At 36.3% G+C, this 19,304-nt stretch overlaps 1 protein-coding gene across 1 annotated transcript in view; it reads left to right on the top strand.

Annotated features, from left to right (window-relative positions):
* Nucleotides 1–19,304, top strand: part of LOC108722310 (insulin-like growth factor-binding protein complex acid labile subunit) — a 233,462-nt gene that overhangs the window by 156,217 nt on the left and 57,941 nt on the right. Inside the window, exon 4 of the mRNA XM_018447334.1 lies at nt 16,357–16,395. Within this exon, the coding sequence (XP_018302836.1) occupies nt 16,357–16,395 (39 nt within the window). The remainder of the gene's footprint in view (nt 1–16,356; nt 16,396–19,304) is intronic.

The raw sequence follows: 19,304 nt of genomic DNA, 5'->3' as shown, positions 1-19,304 counted from the left end.
TTCAGATAGTAGTTAAACCACGGACGATTTTATTATTAAATGACGATGCATAGACCACCCATCATACCGCCTTTCCCATTAAAGTCTATTCCTTTATCGAACGTATACATCAAATTCTTATATATAAAAGTTTTTATATAGATATACTGCGTTAGGATTCTGATAAAATTAATATTTGAAGGCGAAAAAAATGTTTAAATGAACCATAAAGCTTTACTGGATAAAGTTAAAGTGCATCTTATCTCCAGGAAAATTTACTTTATAATATGATCATTGAGAAATTTAATATTAAGGTTTGGACAGATAAATTGGACAGATGACGACCTTGTTCAAGGAAAGTCGACTATATTGATAGACGCGATTATATTGTAGACAGTTTCGTATTACGGATATACGAGATCAATGAAGTCATAAGGTATTATTCATGATATCTCAATTAAGACAGGATTACATCGTTTATTCGCGAAGCTTAAAAATATCGTTTGTAAGCTTACAAAATCGAACGTATATACGTCGAAAGTAGCATTTGTACAGTGAGCGGAAGCGACCGCTGTGTCGCTAATCACTCACTGGTTAACCGGAAACAGTTCTTGAAAAAAATCACGTCGTATTTGGTATCGCGTGCGGAAATTGGACGCTTTATCGAGCACAATAAAAATTCGGCGATAAATATTACACACGTTCGATCGACGTGTACGCTTCGATATTTCGTACGCCTGTTGCGGGAATAGCAAATACGTGGCTTCAACAAGCCACTGCATGTTTTCGGCGATAAACTTTATAGCCAAAATAATAAAATCCCGACGATATATTGGCGAAATGGCGCGAAACGGGCGTGCCGCGAAGAGATTGTCCTCGCGAGAGAAACGATTTAACGCGTTCTTCTCGCGAGGGGATAAACGAGGGATTTTCGATAACTCGCCGATTATATCCGGACGGAACGTTTTACGGAGCGCATTACGCGACGTAGCGGGCGACTAGAAGCAGGATAATCTCGATTATTGAGGTGGCATTTTGCTGGAAATTACGATCTCGCGTGCGATCTGTCGTCGCGGATTTCGATCATTCGTGAAGGAACTTGCCGATGTAATTCGATTCTCTTAATATATGATTAATATATTAAGAAAAATAATTTGATTAATATGATTAAATTAGTTCGTACACGTAGAACTTGATCAAGTTAATCCATCTACTTAAGAATTAATTTTGTCGAATTAAAGGACTTAGAAGATACGATTATCCGGAGATTTAGACGATGGAAGCTTTAAGGATATTGTGGGATTTAAGATGTAACGGGAAATAATCGGGACAAAACCAAGTGATGACTAGTGTTGGACGTTAATCGATTAATTTATTAGTTAACTAAAATAATCGACTAAAATTTAAAATATATATTATAATTATGATTAATGTAATCAATTAATAAAATTATCAAACAATCTTGTATGATTAATTGATTAAAGTCTGGCTCAACTAAAGTAATCAATTAAAAATGATATATGGTACAATCACGATTAATTTAGTCAATTATTGAAGTAATTAAACACAGTTGATTAAAAAAATAATAATCTATCATTAATCATTAATTTTCAGTCATGTTTCATAAATTGTATTTATAACTTTTACGGACTATTATTAAAGCATGTGTTTGTCATGTCGAAAAGATATTCAAATTGATGTTGGTCGATAAATTGTTCTATATTTCTGTGGAAACTGGGAAAGAGATTGCACACATTTCCTTATTGCTTAAGTCTTACGACTTAAGTTTTTCTATGTACTTAGGCACATATATATCATTATAAAAATTTATGTATATATATGTGTGCGCATGTGACATTGATGTAGTAGTATATAATGATGTGTCACATTTTATCGATAAAACAACGATCCAATCAGAATTCGGACTTCACTTTAGGTGCTTTCCGATTGTAAAATCACTAGACATTTGCTAAATTCACTTGCAAAGAATCGTGATAAAGTAGGACGACTTCGGGATTTCCTTAACAGAAAAAAACTACAAACTGCTTATCACGAAAAGTATTCATGATTATCTCTCTCAACGTATTAAACAACAGTCGATTCAAATTTTGTTCTTTTATATCATATAATAATTCATATAATTATTTCATAGTATTCAATGTTTGAAAAACGTTATAATATGTAAACATTTTTTTTAGCGAAAGATATTGATTATAGATTTAATCTGTGCTTAACTAAAAACTAATGATTAATAAATAACGATTAATTTTTTAATTAACAGCAGATAATAATTTTCAATCAATTAATTAAATTAATCACAGTTATACGTAATGATTTGTTTTAATCGATTAAAGCTACTGATTAAAGATTTAATTGATTAATCCTACCTAAAATTTATTTCAAGGCAACTAAACAATTTTAATCGTTTACTATAATCAAGAATTAAACTTTTAGTCGTAATCATTAATCTATAAATGGATTAAATTTTGTCCAACGCTAGCGATGACTTGGTATTTACAGATAGATATATATCTTATTTTAATAAATAAACACAAAAAGAAGTATTAGCGATTCTGGAAAAATTAACGGATCTAATTAACGGATTTGAACTTAAAATTTTTCATTCTCCTGGCATTTAGCATGCTATCCTACTGCTCCATTGCTTTCATATAATTATTTCATAAATTTTTTAATTGTCCCTACTATTCCTTTTATTTCCTACAATATTAATGCCAATCTTTAAACGAGTTACTTAAAAATTAATTTGAATAAATCCAACAACACGTTGCCTTAAAATAAAGTTATTTCCTGATGTATCTTCTCTATTCTAATTATATATATTGGCTACATTCACATAGTATATTCAAGTCATAATGGCTACGTTTACACCGTGCATTTAGGCCGCGGCCTATACAATAGATATTCTTGTTTATTCTGTAGGTTAAACAAAGATATCTATCGTATCGGTCACGGACTAAGCGCACGGAGTAAATGTGGCCTATACCCTAAATTCAACTTGTAGTTATTTAGATCCCTTGCTGTAAACACTTGGTAAGTGACCTGACTTGGCTTTAAGCCAAACCTCGTTTTCTTTTGTAACCTGATCTAAAATTGTCTGTAACTTCAGACGTTACTTAACCTAACCTAAAACTTACTAATTTTCTTGCTATGGTAAAGGCGTAACAGCTGGAGGCGTAATCGGTAAACGGTGCTGAGACCGTGAAAGGTCACTTACGATGTAAAAACGATTGGTGGCTAGACTTACTTATCTTGGGTCACGATATACCATAGGTCAGACCGCGTATAGGTCCTTCCTATAAAGGTGGTCAAATTAAGAAAAGATTAATGTTAAGAATTGAAAAATTGTCTCTATTTTTTTATTTTTTAACATTTTGAGAACTATGGAATGAAACGATTTTACTTAGTCTGTAAATCTCATCTTTTTATCGGAATTACGATTTTACAATTTGCCAAAAATTTTGTAAACTGATTACGCTTTAAAGAGAGACGTGCTTTTGCAAAAACAATTGGAGCAGAAATTTCCTTTGCATCTAGCTTTATTCAAATCATTCATTCAATTTTTGCCTGAAAACATGATTCATTAGCATATTTTTTTCCCTTTAGACACACGAGTCATAATCGGGTCAGCCATAATCGGGCTGCCGGTAAATTTCGCGTTTCAAAATTACGCGAATCCGAGTAATGAGCCGCTTTTTTTTCTCCGACGAACAGCGGTGGTAAAACGTTGCGCTCGTTTAAGCGCGATACTTGAAATTTATCACTCGGCGATTCTTGCGCAGATAAATGGACGGTAAATCGCGGGTATCGCGCACGACACGAGCGCGTTCCTCTTTCGCCGTCGCCCGATATCGCGAATTGGTTCGCCCGTACTGAAACTTTTTTTGGGGAGAAGGGGGGAGGGATACGTGTGAAAAAAAAACATTAGAGAACTCTCCGGTTTGCGATGAACGGTCAGTGAGTTGGCGAGGAAAGGGTGGAAGGGAAGGGTAGGGCGGGAAATGAAGCACGTGTGAACGTTACGCGCGGCATAAAATTCGGGGTTCCCCTCCCGTATGGCGTATGTAAATTGCGTGTGCAGCGCGCGACGCGCATGAATTTAACTGCCGCCGCATGTAAATTCAGCGCCGGTGCATGTAAATTTTATTGCAATCAGCTATTGTAAACAGGATTACCACACAGGCGCGACGTCGAAACTGGAGAGCGAGCCGGCCAGTCGATGGAATCCTACGAATATTTCGGATTCAGGAACATGCGGCCGCAGATAGGCTGATAGGGGGTATGCTTACGATATTTTGCTGCTGTCGAGACTGGGCATCGGTATTCGTGTCGAATAGAAATATCTTGGTATTTCTCCGGAGAAATGAGAAACGCATGAACGATCTTATGAACTGGCGATAATCCTGAGATATTTTACATATATTCATATATAATATGTGTGTGTGTGTGTGTGTGTGTGTCAGCTTAATTTTTATTAATTTGCAAGCTATTCTAATATTATTATAGACTGTGAATATTGTTGAAGAAATATGGGGTAATATAGTCGCTTGTAGTATTCGAGAAGGAACGAGATAAATTTATCGATCAAATTTAAGCTACCCTAAGGCTACGCGATCCAAAGTGTAACTTGAGTAAATCTCTCTATTGGGCGTTGTCTTTCTCATTTCTCGCATCGTGCAAGAGGCGTGCAGATTCTGGAAATAAGAGAGGGGCGGCGTTTAATTTCAAGTAGTTACGTTGCAAATTCAGTCGCTGGCGGTTTGCAGATTGTGCGCGCAAATATTTGCGCGCCGCGCACGTCGAGCATTTTATCGGCGCTGATATTAAATGGCGAATATTAATTAGAATAAAGAGGGAGATATATCAAGACAAGAAGACGAAATGACAACGAAATTTATCATTCTCTAAAATACGCTTTATTTAACTTTTAAAAAATGAGTGTTTATTTTTATTTGCTAACTAAAGCCAGAAAGCAAGAAGCAACGTTTAAACATTAGATTTAAATGTTATGTATTTATACATATATTACGTAGATACATAAAAACATTTGTTGTAATCTTGTATATTATGTTGTGCAATTTTCGGTTTTATGCTTTTTGAAGTACAAAAAAAATTATAATTTTTTCAATATAATTTTTTATAATATACTAACTCGTTTAAATCTGCATCGGTGTTCGTTGATATACTTTGTTTTTATCTGCGAAATCGTTGCATCCTATGACGTTAATTACGTTCACTTTTGATTAATATTTGCTAATAGTAATTCTGATCTGCAGCATGAAATCGCTCTTGCTCAAAGCTCAAGCTCTCTCGGAGCTCGCGATGACGACCTTTGGCTCCCATCGTGCTTCGGCTTTAGCAAAATCGCTGAAATCTTTCGCTTTGACTCTCACTCGCCGCCGTCACCAATGCTGTTATATGTGTCTCCAAGCATCGGCGTTCAAAGCGCGCAATAAGCAAGCGAGGCATGTAATCGACTATCTACTGGCAAATCCTGTGGCGAATGCAGTATCGCGGATTCTCTCTCTCTCTCTCTCTCTTTTATTTATCTATATCTATCTCACTTCCTCTCTTTCTCTGCCTGTTATATAGCAATGTCACCGAATTTCAACTCCGTATTTACCGAACTATGCGTTATAACCGACCGAGCGAGTCGTTCACGCCGTTGGCGTATCAGTCACTGTGTCTCCGTATATACATACCCGGCGGCATAAAACCCATTAGAATTCACGGCCCGCTGGGACAAAAGGAGTGAATGGGAGGGATGCGAATTTATTAAGTTCTGCTGAATAATGCGTCGCACCACAATACGTGGCCACATTTCGCCACGGGTCTCGTCAGGATTAGTGAACGGCCGCTTTGATTTAGAACAAGCATTTCTCAAACGAAAGTAATTTGGGTTGATTATTATTAGAAGAAATATATATAGGTATATTTATTTTGCCTGCACAGAAAAAATGGTTTTGCTGAAGTATCTAAAAATTTAGGTAGATACAGAGAGATCTGAAAATAATTTTGTTTGGAGCATCAATATAATTATGTAGGATGCTTAAACTGGCTGCTAGAATGTTAATATTTTTTGCGGCGTTGTAATTAACGTTTAAGCGTTCTACATAATTATTTTGATGGTCCAGCAAAATTATTTTCAGATCTAAATCTGATGGTTAAATTTTTATATACTTAAGCAAAATTGTTTTTTTTTTGTATATATTTATATGCAACTACATTGAAAGAATCTCGATTAAAGGAAGATAATCTCGGGAAGAGAGAGAGAGAGAGAGAGAGAGAGAGAGAGAGAGAGAGAGAGAGAGATTTGAACATATATACAGTTCCATACCATTTTCTAAAATACAGTTGCCTTAGTCTCGCGAATCCAATTACGCGATTTTACGACACAGATGTAAGATAGAAGAATGTGAAAACGGATTGTGATGTCCGAATCGATCAACTTTTCAGCATGATTGACCAGGCGTAAGATCGAATCTCGATCTCGAGAGATCGTGCGTCGCACAAATGTAAGGGCGGCCATTTCATAATGAAAGAACGACGAGAAACCAGTCGTTACGTTTATACGTCAACCAGCATGTGGTTATATGGGACGGTTTGTGAAGGAGAATTCCTCAACGAGTTCTTCGGTGATAAAGAAGATTTAGATCGATTTAAGATTCCAATTTCCGGGGTTTCTCGTGGGGTGGACCCTTTCCTGCCCACCAACCCTCTCGAATACGACGCGACGTCGACGAAGTCGGGAAGTGCTATGGGCATATCGCATTGAAAGGGGTAAAACAGTGTTTCTCAAGTTTTTTCATAACAGATCTAACTTTTATCGTTCTCTTTCGACATGTCAATAAAATTTAAAATATTGATATCTCTCCATATGCAATTCACGATTCTACATGATTTTATGAAACAGAGAAAATTGATAACTTAATTAAAAAGTGACATATTGACTTTGTTTGAGAGAGAGAAAGACATCGCAATTATGTATTAAAATAATTCCAATATAAAATTTATTTTCGATGTTTATTGGATACTGAATTATTTATGGAATTATCTATACAAATGATTTTACGCAGATTTTAATAAAATGACTCACGAGGTCAGATGGTTCATTTTTTAAAGCATTTTTCTTCATGTAACTGAGAGACACTGAAGTAAAGGGTTATTCAGTGACGTAAGTCGACATCGCTGGTGCCCCAGCTTGCGTAAAGAGAACGCTCGATCCTCACCGTGCGAATTACCTCTCTCTATTTCTTCCTTTTTCCTCCTCCTTCATCGTTTCCCCTTTATCGCATTCCTATTCTTCGAATCTGCTTCATCTTCCTCGCCTCGCTGTTCTCTGCGGACGACTCGGGTTTTTATCCCCGGCCGACGTTTACTTTTTGCCACGCCGTGTCGTATCCACGGAGATTGTAATTTTAATTCCGACGGTATTTTACCTCCCGTGCCACATCGTTCGTCGTTCGAAGGCGGCTGTTCCTTGTACGTCTGTCTATGTATACGTACGTGTATGTGTTGCGTGCGGATCTATGGTTCGTGTATCACACCGTGTAACTCTTCGTTGAACACCTCTTCTCTTTTTCTTTCTTTGCCATTCCTGCCCCTGGGCGGATTCCAATCCTTATTCTTCAGTGCGCTTAGATACTTTCTGATAAGTGTTCCATCCATACGATAGTTGCGATTTTAATTCTTACTTCGGGTCTCCTTTTACGACTAATTGACCACGCAATTGTATCGCAGTAGTATTGATCACCGAGTTAGACTCGGCAACATTTTATCCAGTTTTGTTTTTCTGTGCCATCCAAACTCTCTTCCTCCATTTCCTTACCGTATTTCTTATCGTATCAACACTATCTGGTTTTATAGGCTACTTAGATCGCGGAAGATCGAGATTTAAGACACAGCCAGATGAACACTGCTGGTTCCTCCGATTCGCACTCGGTTAGATCCGAATTACCAATCTCCATTCTCTCGTCACGTTTTTTTTTTTCGTCCTTCCGTTCTGTCCTCTCTTCGTATTTTCCTCAACTCGTACGCTTTTCTCATTGCTCTGTCGTCGTGTTCTCCTCCCCTCTTTCTCCTCCTCTTTCTCTCTCTCTCGCAAGTTCTTTCGTTTTGCCCTTTCCTTATACTGACTTTTTGCAGCGTTTCCCATTCAGTGGAATTCTAATTTTAATTCCGCGGCTTTTAGCTTCGTCTCGCTGCAATCTATCCGTATAATCGTCCACAAAGTTAGATAGCGAACTAATCTCATTTCAACCCTTTCTATAAAACGCACGTTTCGCTATTATATTATAAAACAATTAAAAGGTTCTTAATTTATAGAAGCTTATTTTACTTAAAGGTTTAAACAGTCAAGTTACAAGTCGTACCAACCAGTATATCTATCGAATAGAGCGCATATATTTAGTTATTATATGACATTATTAAAACACTTTTAATGAATTATTTAAACAAATTACTATATTATCTGTTAAAAGTATTTTGACTTAATTGAAGCTATATAGATATTCTATTATTCTTAAATACATAGAAAGTACGATTTTACTAAAGTATTTAAAAATGTATAGCTGAAAATATATAGCTGCAAATTTTGTTGGACCATTAAAATAATTATGTAGGTCGCGCTTAAACGTTGAAATGCTGCTAAAAGTTTTAATATTCTAACAACCACTTTAAGCATCCCTTATAATTATTTTAATGCTCTAAACAAAATTTTCACACGGAAAGAATGGTCTTGTTGAAGTATTTAAAAATTTATTTAAATACAGAGATCTGAAAATAATTTTTTGTTGGATTATCAAAATTATTATATAGGACGGTCAAACTGGTTGCTAAAATATCAAAACTTTTTGCAGTATTGCTTTCATCATGCTTGAGCTTCTCAATTATTTTGATGGTCCGCCAAAAGTATTTTCAGATCTATGTCTAACTAAATTTTTGTATATTTTAACAGAATTGTTCTTCTCTGTTGTGTCTCTTACGATATATGAATAATTTTTATTTTTGTAGCTCTTTTTCTTTTTCTCTCTTTTTCTTCATTTCTCTCCCCATTTCTTAATTTCTTCAATTTTATGGAACGATAAATAAACGAGATACAGATATATATTCATGCGATAATATTTCTTTTAACAAAGCTTCTAATTTTATACTATTCCTATTCGAGGTAAACGGCTTATGTATTCGTGTATTTACACATTTATACGCGTAATCTCGCTCCTACTCTGGCAGTGGAATATCTTTGCGACATACTTTCGAAACGGGTCGAATATTACGCGCGCTCTACGTTATCCTCCAAACAGGCTATCCTACTTTAAAGTCTACTTAGATCAAGTAAGATCCAGATTTTAACGGTACAGGGGCGAGTCGGCTGCCACTAGTACCCGGGGTTTGAGTAGATGGTCGACTCGATCCAAATTACCAGTCTCAGCTTCTCTCGCTTCTTCTTTTTTTCTCTCTTTCATTCGTCGCCATTCCCTCGTCCTGCCATCCCCTGTTCCCGTTTCTCCTTTAGTCTTCCTAGGTGGATATTCGTCTTTTCTTTTTACCCGACCCTCGTCTTCATTGTTGTCTTTCTTCTCCTCCCTCTCTGGCTACACCCTTTCACCCATCCCCAGTAGCTTTCTCTCTCATTTACTTTTTCTTTATTTACTTTTTATATCTGCGTTCTAACCCGTGTCTGCCACTGCCTGTCGTAACTCCTTGACTATTTTAGGATTCTTGCATAATCTAAATATGGTTTATAATATCATCGAATTTTTCTCTTTACATCAACATGAGGAACGTCATCGCGTGCTGTTCACGTTGACATATAAAACTTTTCTTACTGATTAAATCAAGATAAAGACGGTCAGTTTATTCTACTGAAGAGAAAAAATTAAAAAAATTTTATAATATAATTTTTATAATTTAATTTAACTACAAACACATTCAATTCTACACATAGTTAGGTGCAACTCAAGTTTAAAATATATTGTGCTCTTTTAAAATTCTATTTCATAAAACGGACTATTATTAAAAGACAAAATTGACAGTGACAGAATTAAAATATTTACCAAATAGAGACAACTGTTACAGTTTTCTAAAGTGATATTTCAATAACAAAATACGCATTTAAATTGCATCTTAGTGTGTATATATATAACTATGCAAAGAAATCAATTATTCCAAAATATAACAAGTCTCTCTCTCTCTTCTCTCTCGTAAGATTTTATAAATTATCTCATTATCGTTCCGTATCCAACATAACACTAAAAAATTTGTCACAAGATACAGTTTCAGCAAATGCCTTGGGATTAACTCGGATAACTCGAGCTGACTTGATTCGCATTGGACACTCCGAATTACTTGTCACGACATCCTCCCTCCACACGTGTTTTTTTTCTCCTATTTTTGCTGACCTACCTTGTTGATTGTTATTTGTGTTTTTTCGGACTTTCCTTCGACGCCCGCCGCGATGACGGCGTTCCTTTTTGCCGCCGCTCTTTTTCCTAACCAGACTTCGCTCGCTTCTTCTTTTGTCCAATTGCTATGTACATTTTTAGCGTCCAATCTCGTCCGGCTTTGATGCTCCCTAAAGCTCTTTTCTCCTTATCTGCACTCCTTTATCCGGTCTCCATTGAGCAGGTCTCATTTAAAAAGTGCATTATTATCTCCATATATATATATATATATATATATATGTATATATAGACTACATTTTTCGCCGTCGACGAACGTGAACGATAGAACGCAGAATTAAATATTTCTTCGTCTAACACAGGTACTCTTTCTTCTCTTCATCGATTCTTCATTTTCTCTTTGACCGTGATCTCTTTCCTCGCTATAATTTACTATTCCATTCTGCTTTCCTTTCGAGTCAGTCGCCTTTGCCCAGCTCGCTATAAATTACTCTTTCGTTACTCTGGGCGCACTAATCGATCTCGCTCGCGCCTTTATCCTTTCGCTGAAACTTTCGACCGCACCCTCAATCCTCCATTCCTCTGTCTCCGCGTCCCTTCTCGACCTGCCCTGTCGGTACGTCCATATTCCGCCTTTCCTCGATAGTCTGCGGTCCATCGAGTCTAAGATCCAGATCTCCGTGGAAATACCTTCGTCTAAAATTCCCGACCACCCCGACTCTTCACGATCTTTCTCTCAACCATCCCCCTGCTTCTATACTCTTCGAGTATTCACTGCCTTTTTCTTCCACCTTTGCTTCCTCCCCTCTTCTCTCTCTTTCTCTGTCTCTCTCACTCTCTCTCTCATCTGCCCCTTGCGTCGTCCCTACTCGTTTTGTTTTCTTTCTTTTCTCTTTTTATCACGACTTTTTTCTTCATCGCGCTCATCCTCGTTCTCCGCCTCCATCGCCTTCTCGTAAGGAAGGTCGTAATTGGCCCTTCGGCCACGAGCGACCACGGTGGAAAGCAGCCGAGAAAGCGAACTACGGACAGCAGGAAAGGATTGGGGGTTTGCGGGGATAGGGTAATAGCGGGAGCAACGGTGGCGGTAGCGATAGATCCTCGGGAGTGTCTACCCTATATCACGGAGACTGCCGGGAAGTACAAGGGACACGGGGCTCTTCCTTCTACTCTCCTGGGAGTGAGTCGGCCATCCCGTCGCTCTGAACTTTACCCGGGGTGAGATATGCAGAAATTAAATATTCATTCGGGTTACCATCCCTCGGTCTCTGTTCCCCTTTCTCTCTCCTTCCACCTTCTGCCCCCTCTCTCTCTCTCTCTCATTCATTCACCATCCATCTTTCTCTCTCTTGCGCGTGTATCGTCCCACCTGATTCTTTTCTTCTTCTTTCTCTGAAAGAAGTAATACTCTGGCTCGTAGCCAATTGCGCCGAAGCTCTCGATGTTCGACATCCTTTCGTCTTGCATGCATCGTATGCACCGTAGAAGAAATATGTGCATAAATACCGAGAATACAAAATTATTCATGTTCCGGAGATTATTCATGTTTTTCGAATCTTATATAGATACCAAAAGTAAAATTGGCAAAAGGAGATAGCTGTCAAATATACTGGTCACAAGTGCCACAACGAATATTAAAGAATTTCATTAGCATGATTTTCGCGTCTCAACTAATTAAAGAGAGTTCTCTTATTATTCTCCGATTAGTTTTGAGCATGTATTTCGTCTCCTCTTTTTATCACTATTTAAATTTACTTTAATTAACGAGAAATTAATGAAGTATAACATCCGATGCGTGAAATTTGACAAATCTAGCTTAAAACTACTATCTAGCCAAACAATCTACAATTGACGGATTGTGCTCCACTTCTGTGATATCCTGTGTATAAGTATCGTTACTTTCATTCGTCGCGCATCTGATGCTCTCCGTTGTTCCACCGCCTTTTCTATAAGCTCGACTATTTCCATGGACTCGGAATCGCATCGGAAACGTACCTGTTGAACCAACCACCGACTTCGATGAAATAATGACGAGTGGCTTATGCGCCGTCTGCAGCCACCGCCGTGCCAGCGGGAGGGCCGCGGGAGCATAGGGCAGGATGCAGCCGTGCTGCGTTGCGCAATGTGCCATCCTCCCGTCTCACCTCTCTATCCTCTCTCCTGCATCCAGGCGAGGTATTCTCTGTCGGTGCGGAATTGCATCGTCCTCTCTGCATCCTTCATCCTGAACACATCCTGCAGGATGAACGCGGCTGTGGTTTTGAGGAGACGAAACGCTTCGCTCGGGATAAAAGGATTTGTTTTACTGCTATGGCGCCGAGTGAAGAACGAGGGCAGAGGGGGGGACGAGATTTGAATAGCGTTGTCGTCGTGTCATCGCACAACGGGCGGATCGCTAAATTGTCGGAATCGCGCGGCCGATAATTTGCGCCGCCTCACCATCGACGGTTTTATGGCCGGGATTGCTCTCGGAACTCCCAGTCGCTCGCTCTTCAGCTTTCAATATATTTCTAGGAAATTCCGAGCTCGTGTTTAAGTACATTTGTAAATGTGATATTTTCAGTGAATATAAAGCGAGTATAAAGAAAATGAAGTTAAATTAGTTTATTTCGAAATGTGCATATTGATACTTTGAAATTAAAACAATATTACATGGAGCTTTAGAATTTACTTCGTGATTAAACAAAATATTTTCGCAATAGCAGAATTAATGATCATATTTATTTTAGATAGAAGAAACGAATAATAATTTCCTTAGTTCCTCGGTGCTTCGTTTGTATACAAATGAGTTTTATATTAATTCTTTGTTCATTTTATTTCTTCTTTGTTCCTTCTGAAACAAGTAGTAAAATTGCGAACACAGATTTTAGAAACTAAAGATTCGTTTTCCTGTGTGTCCTGGGAATGGAAATATCTACTCCATTTATATTCCACGCGACAAGATTTCTAATTACGTGAATCTAATCCACTCGCGAATATTTGCCCGGTAAGAATTGATAACTTCTTCCCCCCCCCTCATCTCCTTTCAATTACCATAATCAACATTCTATGGTAATGGAACTTTATCGTAATAATTTGTCGATCTGTTTTAATTGATCGTAATTATTTTAAGAAATTTATTAATTTCAATATAAAATTGAGATTTAAAATATTTCGAAAGATTTAATAGAGAAAAGATTATTAATTTGCGAAATAAAAATTTTCGAGATAGGATTTCAGAATTTTCAGTGGCATATTATTCTTTTATGTCTGATGAATGGCAAATTAAATATTCAAAATTTTTTTAATCAGGTTCCATGCTTTTATTATTATATTTTAAATCTTTATTACAATATTTATGACCATATTAAGTATACATGATATATACAAATCCAGAGCTGGGAAAAAATTAAAATAAATTCTGTAAAAATATTTATTTAAAGGATGGATCTATGAAAAATACTATTTGAAATAAATATTTTCCGTAGTAAATGTAAAAGTACTATTTGAAATAAGTATTTTGTGTAAATATATAAAAAAGACAAATTTAGTATTAACATTTACCTGAAACCATTTACTTGAAATAAAATACTTATTTGACATTTCGATATTTCATGATAAAATAAAATGTTTCTATTTTATATTTTCTATTTTTTATTTTGTATTGTTTAGAAATAGAAAATAGAAAATAGAAATATTCTTTTACTATGAAATATCGAAATGTCAAATAAGTATTTTAAATAAATATTAATGTAAATAGTAAATATACTATTTGCCTTTTTTATATTTATTACGCAGAACAGTTATATTTTAAATAGTATTTCTATAAACGCATTTTTTTCAATAAATATCTTTTGAATCTATTTTAATTTTTTCCCTGCATTGAAAAAATATATTTACTGTTTTCTATTTTAACTATTTTCCCCAGCACAGTACAAATCTTTGAAGAAATTTCAATATTTATCGTTCCTAAAACGAATGTCTTTCGATATCCTCTAGCGCGCCAGTGAATGCTTCTTGCACGAGAGAATAAAATTCCTTTCGGATGTTCTGGCTTCTTACGATTGGCAATAATACCTCGAGCGAGTTCCATCCAATGATGATGATCTCATGTGCGTGTCTCGGAGCATCGCTTTCATACCGTTTCGAGAATGTAACGATTCGTAGAAATGCGTTACTTCCACATTTGTGATTCGTCATCTGAGCAGTTATATGACGATGAAGGAAGTCATATAGGATTAAGAATGGAACGTCAAAGCCTATAAATTTTATTACACCCATATTCTATTTTATTTGAACAATTTTCGTTTTAATGCTATCTTGTTTAAATGGTTCTTTTCTTTTCCTTTCTCTCTCTTTCTCTAACTTATTTATTCTTTAATAATCGTATCGTAAACTATTTTTTATGATAAAAATCTCAAAAACGAAATAACAACCAAAATTTGTGCGATGGAAATGGAATGGAATTTTAGCTTCAGAGACATTTTCGACGAAAAGTTAATTCTCATTCAGAAATTTATGGACAGTTTTGTCCAAAATGTAGGAGATCCATTTTGTGTGATGAAAACTTCACTTCTACATTTTGGACTTCATAATACGACGAGACATTAATCTTTTAAAATGTCTGAAATTATCGACGTTTTGCATAAATTCAGCTCGATAATGAAAGGGTTAATAATCCAACAAGCTGATGTCATGTTTCAGCCAGAATCGTAACGACCCGACCGGTGATCATGCCGCGCGTTTCACGGCGTGGTTTGAATTTCGACTTGAATGCGAGCCAATATGGAGTACATAACTCTGTGCCGACCATTAGTTTCGCTTTTACGAGGCAAATGAACCATGCCTGCGCTCGTAAGATCGTGGAGTTTACATTTTTAACGACGGAACACGTTCGCCCCCGGTGTGCGTCATGAATTTGTTTCGCGGTGGGCGAACGAGCGAGCAAGCGAAACCGCAACGATCGATTCTCCTTGCTTAGAAGGGCGCTTCCTTTCGCGAAAGATAGATTTGATCCTAGGAAGAGCCTGATTTATAACATAACATTCTTAGGATAGGTCTAGCGACCTGTAACCAATCATTAAAAATATATTTTCCTTTTAAACTTAAATTCAGATTAATACATCAACAAATGCACATATTCATACTATAACAGAACTATACTCTTTATGCATTTCCAATTTAGTCTTTTATACTTCTAATATTTGTCCTTTGAAAGAAAATCTTTACTAATATTTTCTTTGGCCAACAGCCAAAAATAATTTGTAGATTTATATCGGTCAAATATAATTTTCTATAATGTTGCTATAAAGTCAATGATTTATTTAATACTTTTATTAATATTTAAGATAAATATCTATTAAACTCGTACAATAAAAGAGTTTAGGTATTTATTATATTTATAAGGAAAATATAAAATAGTAGTATAATAAAAATTACAAAATAATTCTGTGAATGTACAAGCAAAAGTTATAGCGAATAGTCTCATGGAAGATCTAAACATAAGCCAGACGGTTTAATTCGTATTAGTAACACAGATAACTTTTGGTAATAAAGGGCAATGTTACAAGGGCATTGTGCCGTATTACAATCGCTCCTGCACTCCTCTATAATATCGATATATCGGAATCCCGATGAGACTCTGGCATTGTCGACTGCAACAGCGCGGTTAGAGGTATTTCCTATCGACAAGGGAAGGACTTTAACTAGTTAAAGCCACTTTCAGTAAGGGTCGCATTGCCGTAACCTCTTTACGGAATTACGACCCTTATGGAAAATTCCGAAGGAATTCGTCGGCGACGAACGGAAACTCGTTAAATTAATTTGCCCCAAGAACGCGATACCGTCACCGACATAATTATAAAATTACGAGACTTGCGGTAAATTGATTTGTATGCATCTTATCAGTTCTGTCTGATTAAATACATGACTAAATATAGTTACAATAACGACTAATTCCTGCAATTTGATTTTATTTCAGAGCGATCGGCAGAGAAGTGAACAGCAGAAAACACACGTAGTAAGTTTTTTTTATAAATATCTATGAATTCTATGCAGCCAAACGATACTTGTAAACTGAAAACTAAAATCTTTCTAAATTAAATTCATATCGAAATATTATTTAAGCTTTAAATAATATTTCCAGCTCAGACTGATAAGACCTTTTTGTTTATGTATATTTACATTGTGATCTTATAACATTTTGTTTATTTCACGTATTTTTAACAAACATTTCGTTATATATATTAATTAACAAAATATCACCACAGCGATCGAATTGGTTGAGACACGGAATGAAAGTCCAGAATACGAATTCTGGCTGAGATCATATTTTTGGTAATAAATTATTTACAGCTTTTTAAAATACTTTGGCATTAAATTATTCACTGCTTTTTAGAATGCTTATTAGCATTAATATAATTAAATTGCTTGGTAATTTAATTTAAGGATATTACTATCCCAATTAATTTGGTTTTATAGATTGTTTTAGAAATCATCCAAAATTGCTTTTAAAGATTGAAAATGATTTCGAGAGAGAAAAAGAGAGAGAGAGGAGAGTAGAACTGGATATGTGTATAAATTCATACCCCCCCCCCCCCACGGAATATTATTTAAGCATTAAGATCCAGTTCAGACCATTTTTTCCTTCTTTAAAATTTTTCTATTAACCTCAATAAAAGCAAGGAGCAAAAAAAGGACTAACAGTGTCCTTTGACATCGCTTACAAAAGTACAAACATACTGACTTTGGACACCAGTTCATACCAATCACAAAATCAATATCTCACTAAATTGACGTAACATTGTTTGCCGTTGCTCCACCGTATCGCAATTGTATGTGTACAGCAAACGTTGACGTAGATGGTCACTAAAGTTCAAAGTAATTTCAGGTCGCGCGGCAAAACATTTAGCACAGATTCCTTAGCGTCCATTGACGATCTCGGAACACGTCCGCGGCATTGTTTGAGTTTCGATTTGAACACGGTCCTATATGTACCGTGTGGTACATAGCCGTCTATATTAGCTTCTCATTTGCCTGGTACACGCGATGTTACTGAGAAAGCAGCCAATTAAATTAACTAATAATACGCGTCGTAATCACCTTACATCACGCACCGTTCGATCAATTATCAATTACTTGACAGTGAAACATCGCGATAAATTAACAAGGGCTCTCAAGTATCGAGAATTATTGTTTAAAAATATGATCAGTTTTAAACAATATTATTTAAAAAATTATAATTAATTATGAATATTGTGTGATTATGACCCATATAAAAATCGCTTTGAGATGTCTGTATAATCTTCAGATATCAATTGAAAAAGTTGACTTTTAATTGAGAATCGAAATCATCCTCTTTTCGTCATGCGTATAACTTTTTAAAGTTACTGATTTACTACTGCGATTTCTACTTTACTCCACTACGCTCGTCAGACCACATGTTAGAAAGTAGCATTCCCATTTTAAATCTGATTGCGTGGAACATACAGGTAGGATGAGCCAGATTACACCGTAATGTAAGAGAACCGAGTTATTGCTCCTGATTTTATATAGCGTAGAATTTTCAGATAAAATGAGAAAGCAATAGGACGCATCAGGGGGTTAACGGCGAAACGGTAACATTTACCAAGTCTCTCCGGGTATGCGTGCTTCGCGACATCGTCGTTCGGGTCTCGACTTGAACCCGAGCCAATCTGCGGACCGCTGTTTTGCCCTTCAGAGCGCGACGAATCGCATCGTAAGGACGATCGTTATGGCGATTCACGATAAAATCCTTATTCCACGGCTCACCACTGCCACCGTTGCTGCCATCAAGAGAGAGAGAGAGAGAAGCGAAATCGCTTTCTTAAATATTATTCGTCCCGAAACGTTCTATTATTCCACGCGAGACAGAAGCGGCCGGCAGGAATTTCGATCCTGCCAGACCAGAGAATTTTCACCGAATACATCGAAACCAGCGGCGACTTCGAGCCTCTATTTCTTTCTCTCTCTTTTTTTTCTTGTTTCTCTTATCCATCTTCTTTTTTCGCCAGGACGAATACGTCCCTATCGACGCGAATCGAATCGGCAAAATTATGTTGTTGCGTCGGCAAAACGAGGTATTTCGTTCCTCGCCTTCGATGGGCGCTCTAGTGTTTTATGTAAAGATCGAACAATTTTATTCCACGTCCTCGAGTACATACACTCTTCTTTTCTCTCCACATGTTTTCTTTTTTCTCTGTCTCTCTCCCTATCTCTTTTTCTTTTCCCATCTCTCTTCCTTTCTCCTTTAGGGATCTCTCCTACCGTTGGTGCCATAAATTTCATCCGCGCTACCCCCCTTGTGCTTTGCACTGTTACTCGCCCATATATTCCGATATCCTAGAACTCAACCTTGTTCCCGCAACCCATTTCGAAGCACTCCCGCGGTTACTTTGGCTCACCCACCTTATACGTATATCGCGAATTCCGATATCGCGACCGCATCGTGCATCTATAGTAGGTACATTTGGCAACTATATCTTCGTGTGCGTCACATAGAACAGATAGGGCTTTCAGTTTCATCACCGTTTTGAACACCCAAGAAGGGAGTATGGTTATTTTATTCATTTTGAATTGCATTAACACCTCTAATCTGTAACATGTGTTCAACTGAAATTTAATCAATTATCATATAATCTTCAACAAATTTTGATAGATCGAAATAGTCAACGTCTGCGAATTAATATTTATAAGAAATCTTATCATAAAGTACTTAATATTTGAAAGTAATATTTTAATATTTATTGTAATTATGCATGAATTTATAATAATATACTTTATATATAAATTAATTGTAATACGTTACTTTAGATTTTATATACATATAATTAATATTTATTATATATATTTAATATATAAATTTATTATGTCTTTTATTTTTATAAACATCGAGTTCATTTATTAAAA

Source organism: Mycetomoellerius zeteki, unplaced genomic scaffold, assembly GCF_001594055.1.
Source record: "Mycetomoellerius zeteki isolate Tzet28-1 unplaced genomic scaffold, Tzet1.0 scaffold20, whole genome shotgun sequence".
NCBI lineage: Eukaryota > Metazoa > Arthropoda > Insecta > Hymenoptera > Formicidae > Mycetomoellerius > Mycetomoellerius zeteki.
This window is presented reverse-complemented; position numbering and strand designations above follow the sequence as displayed.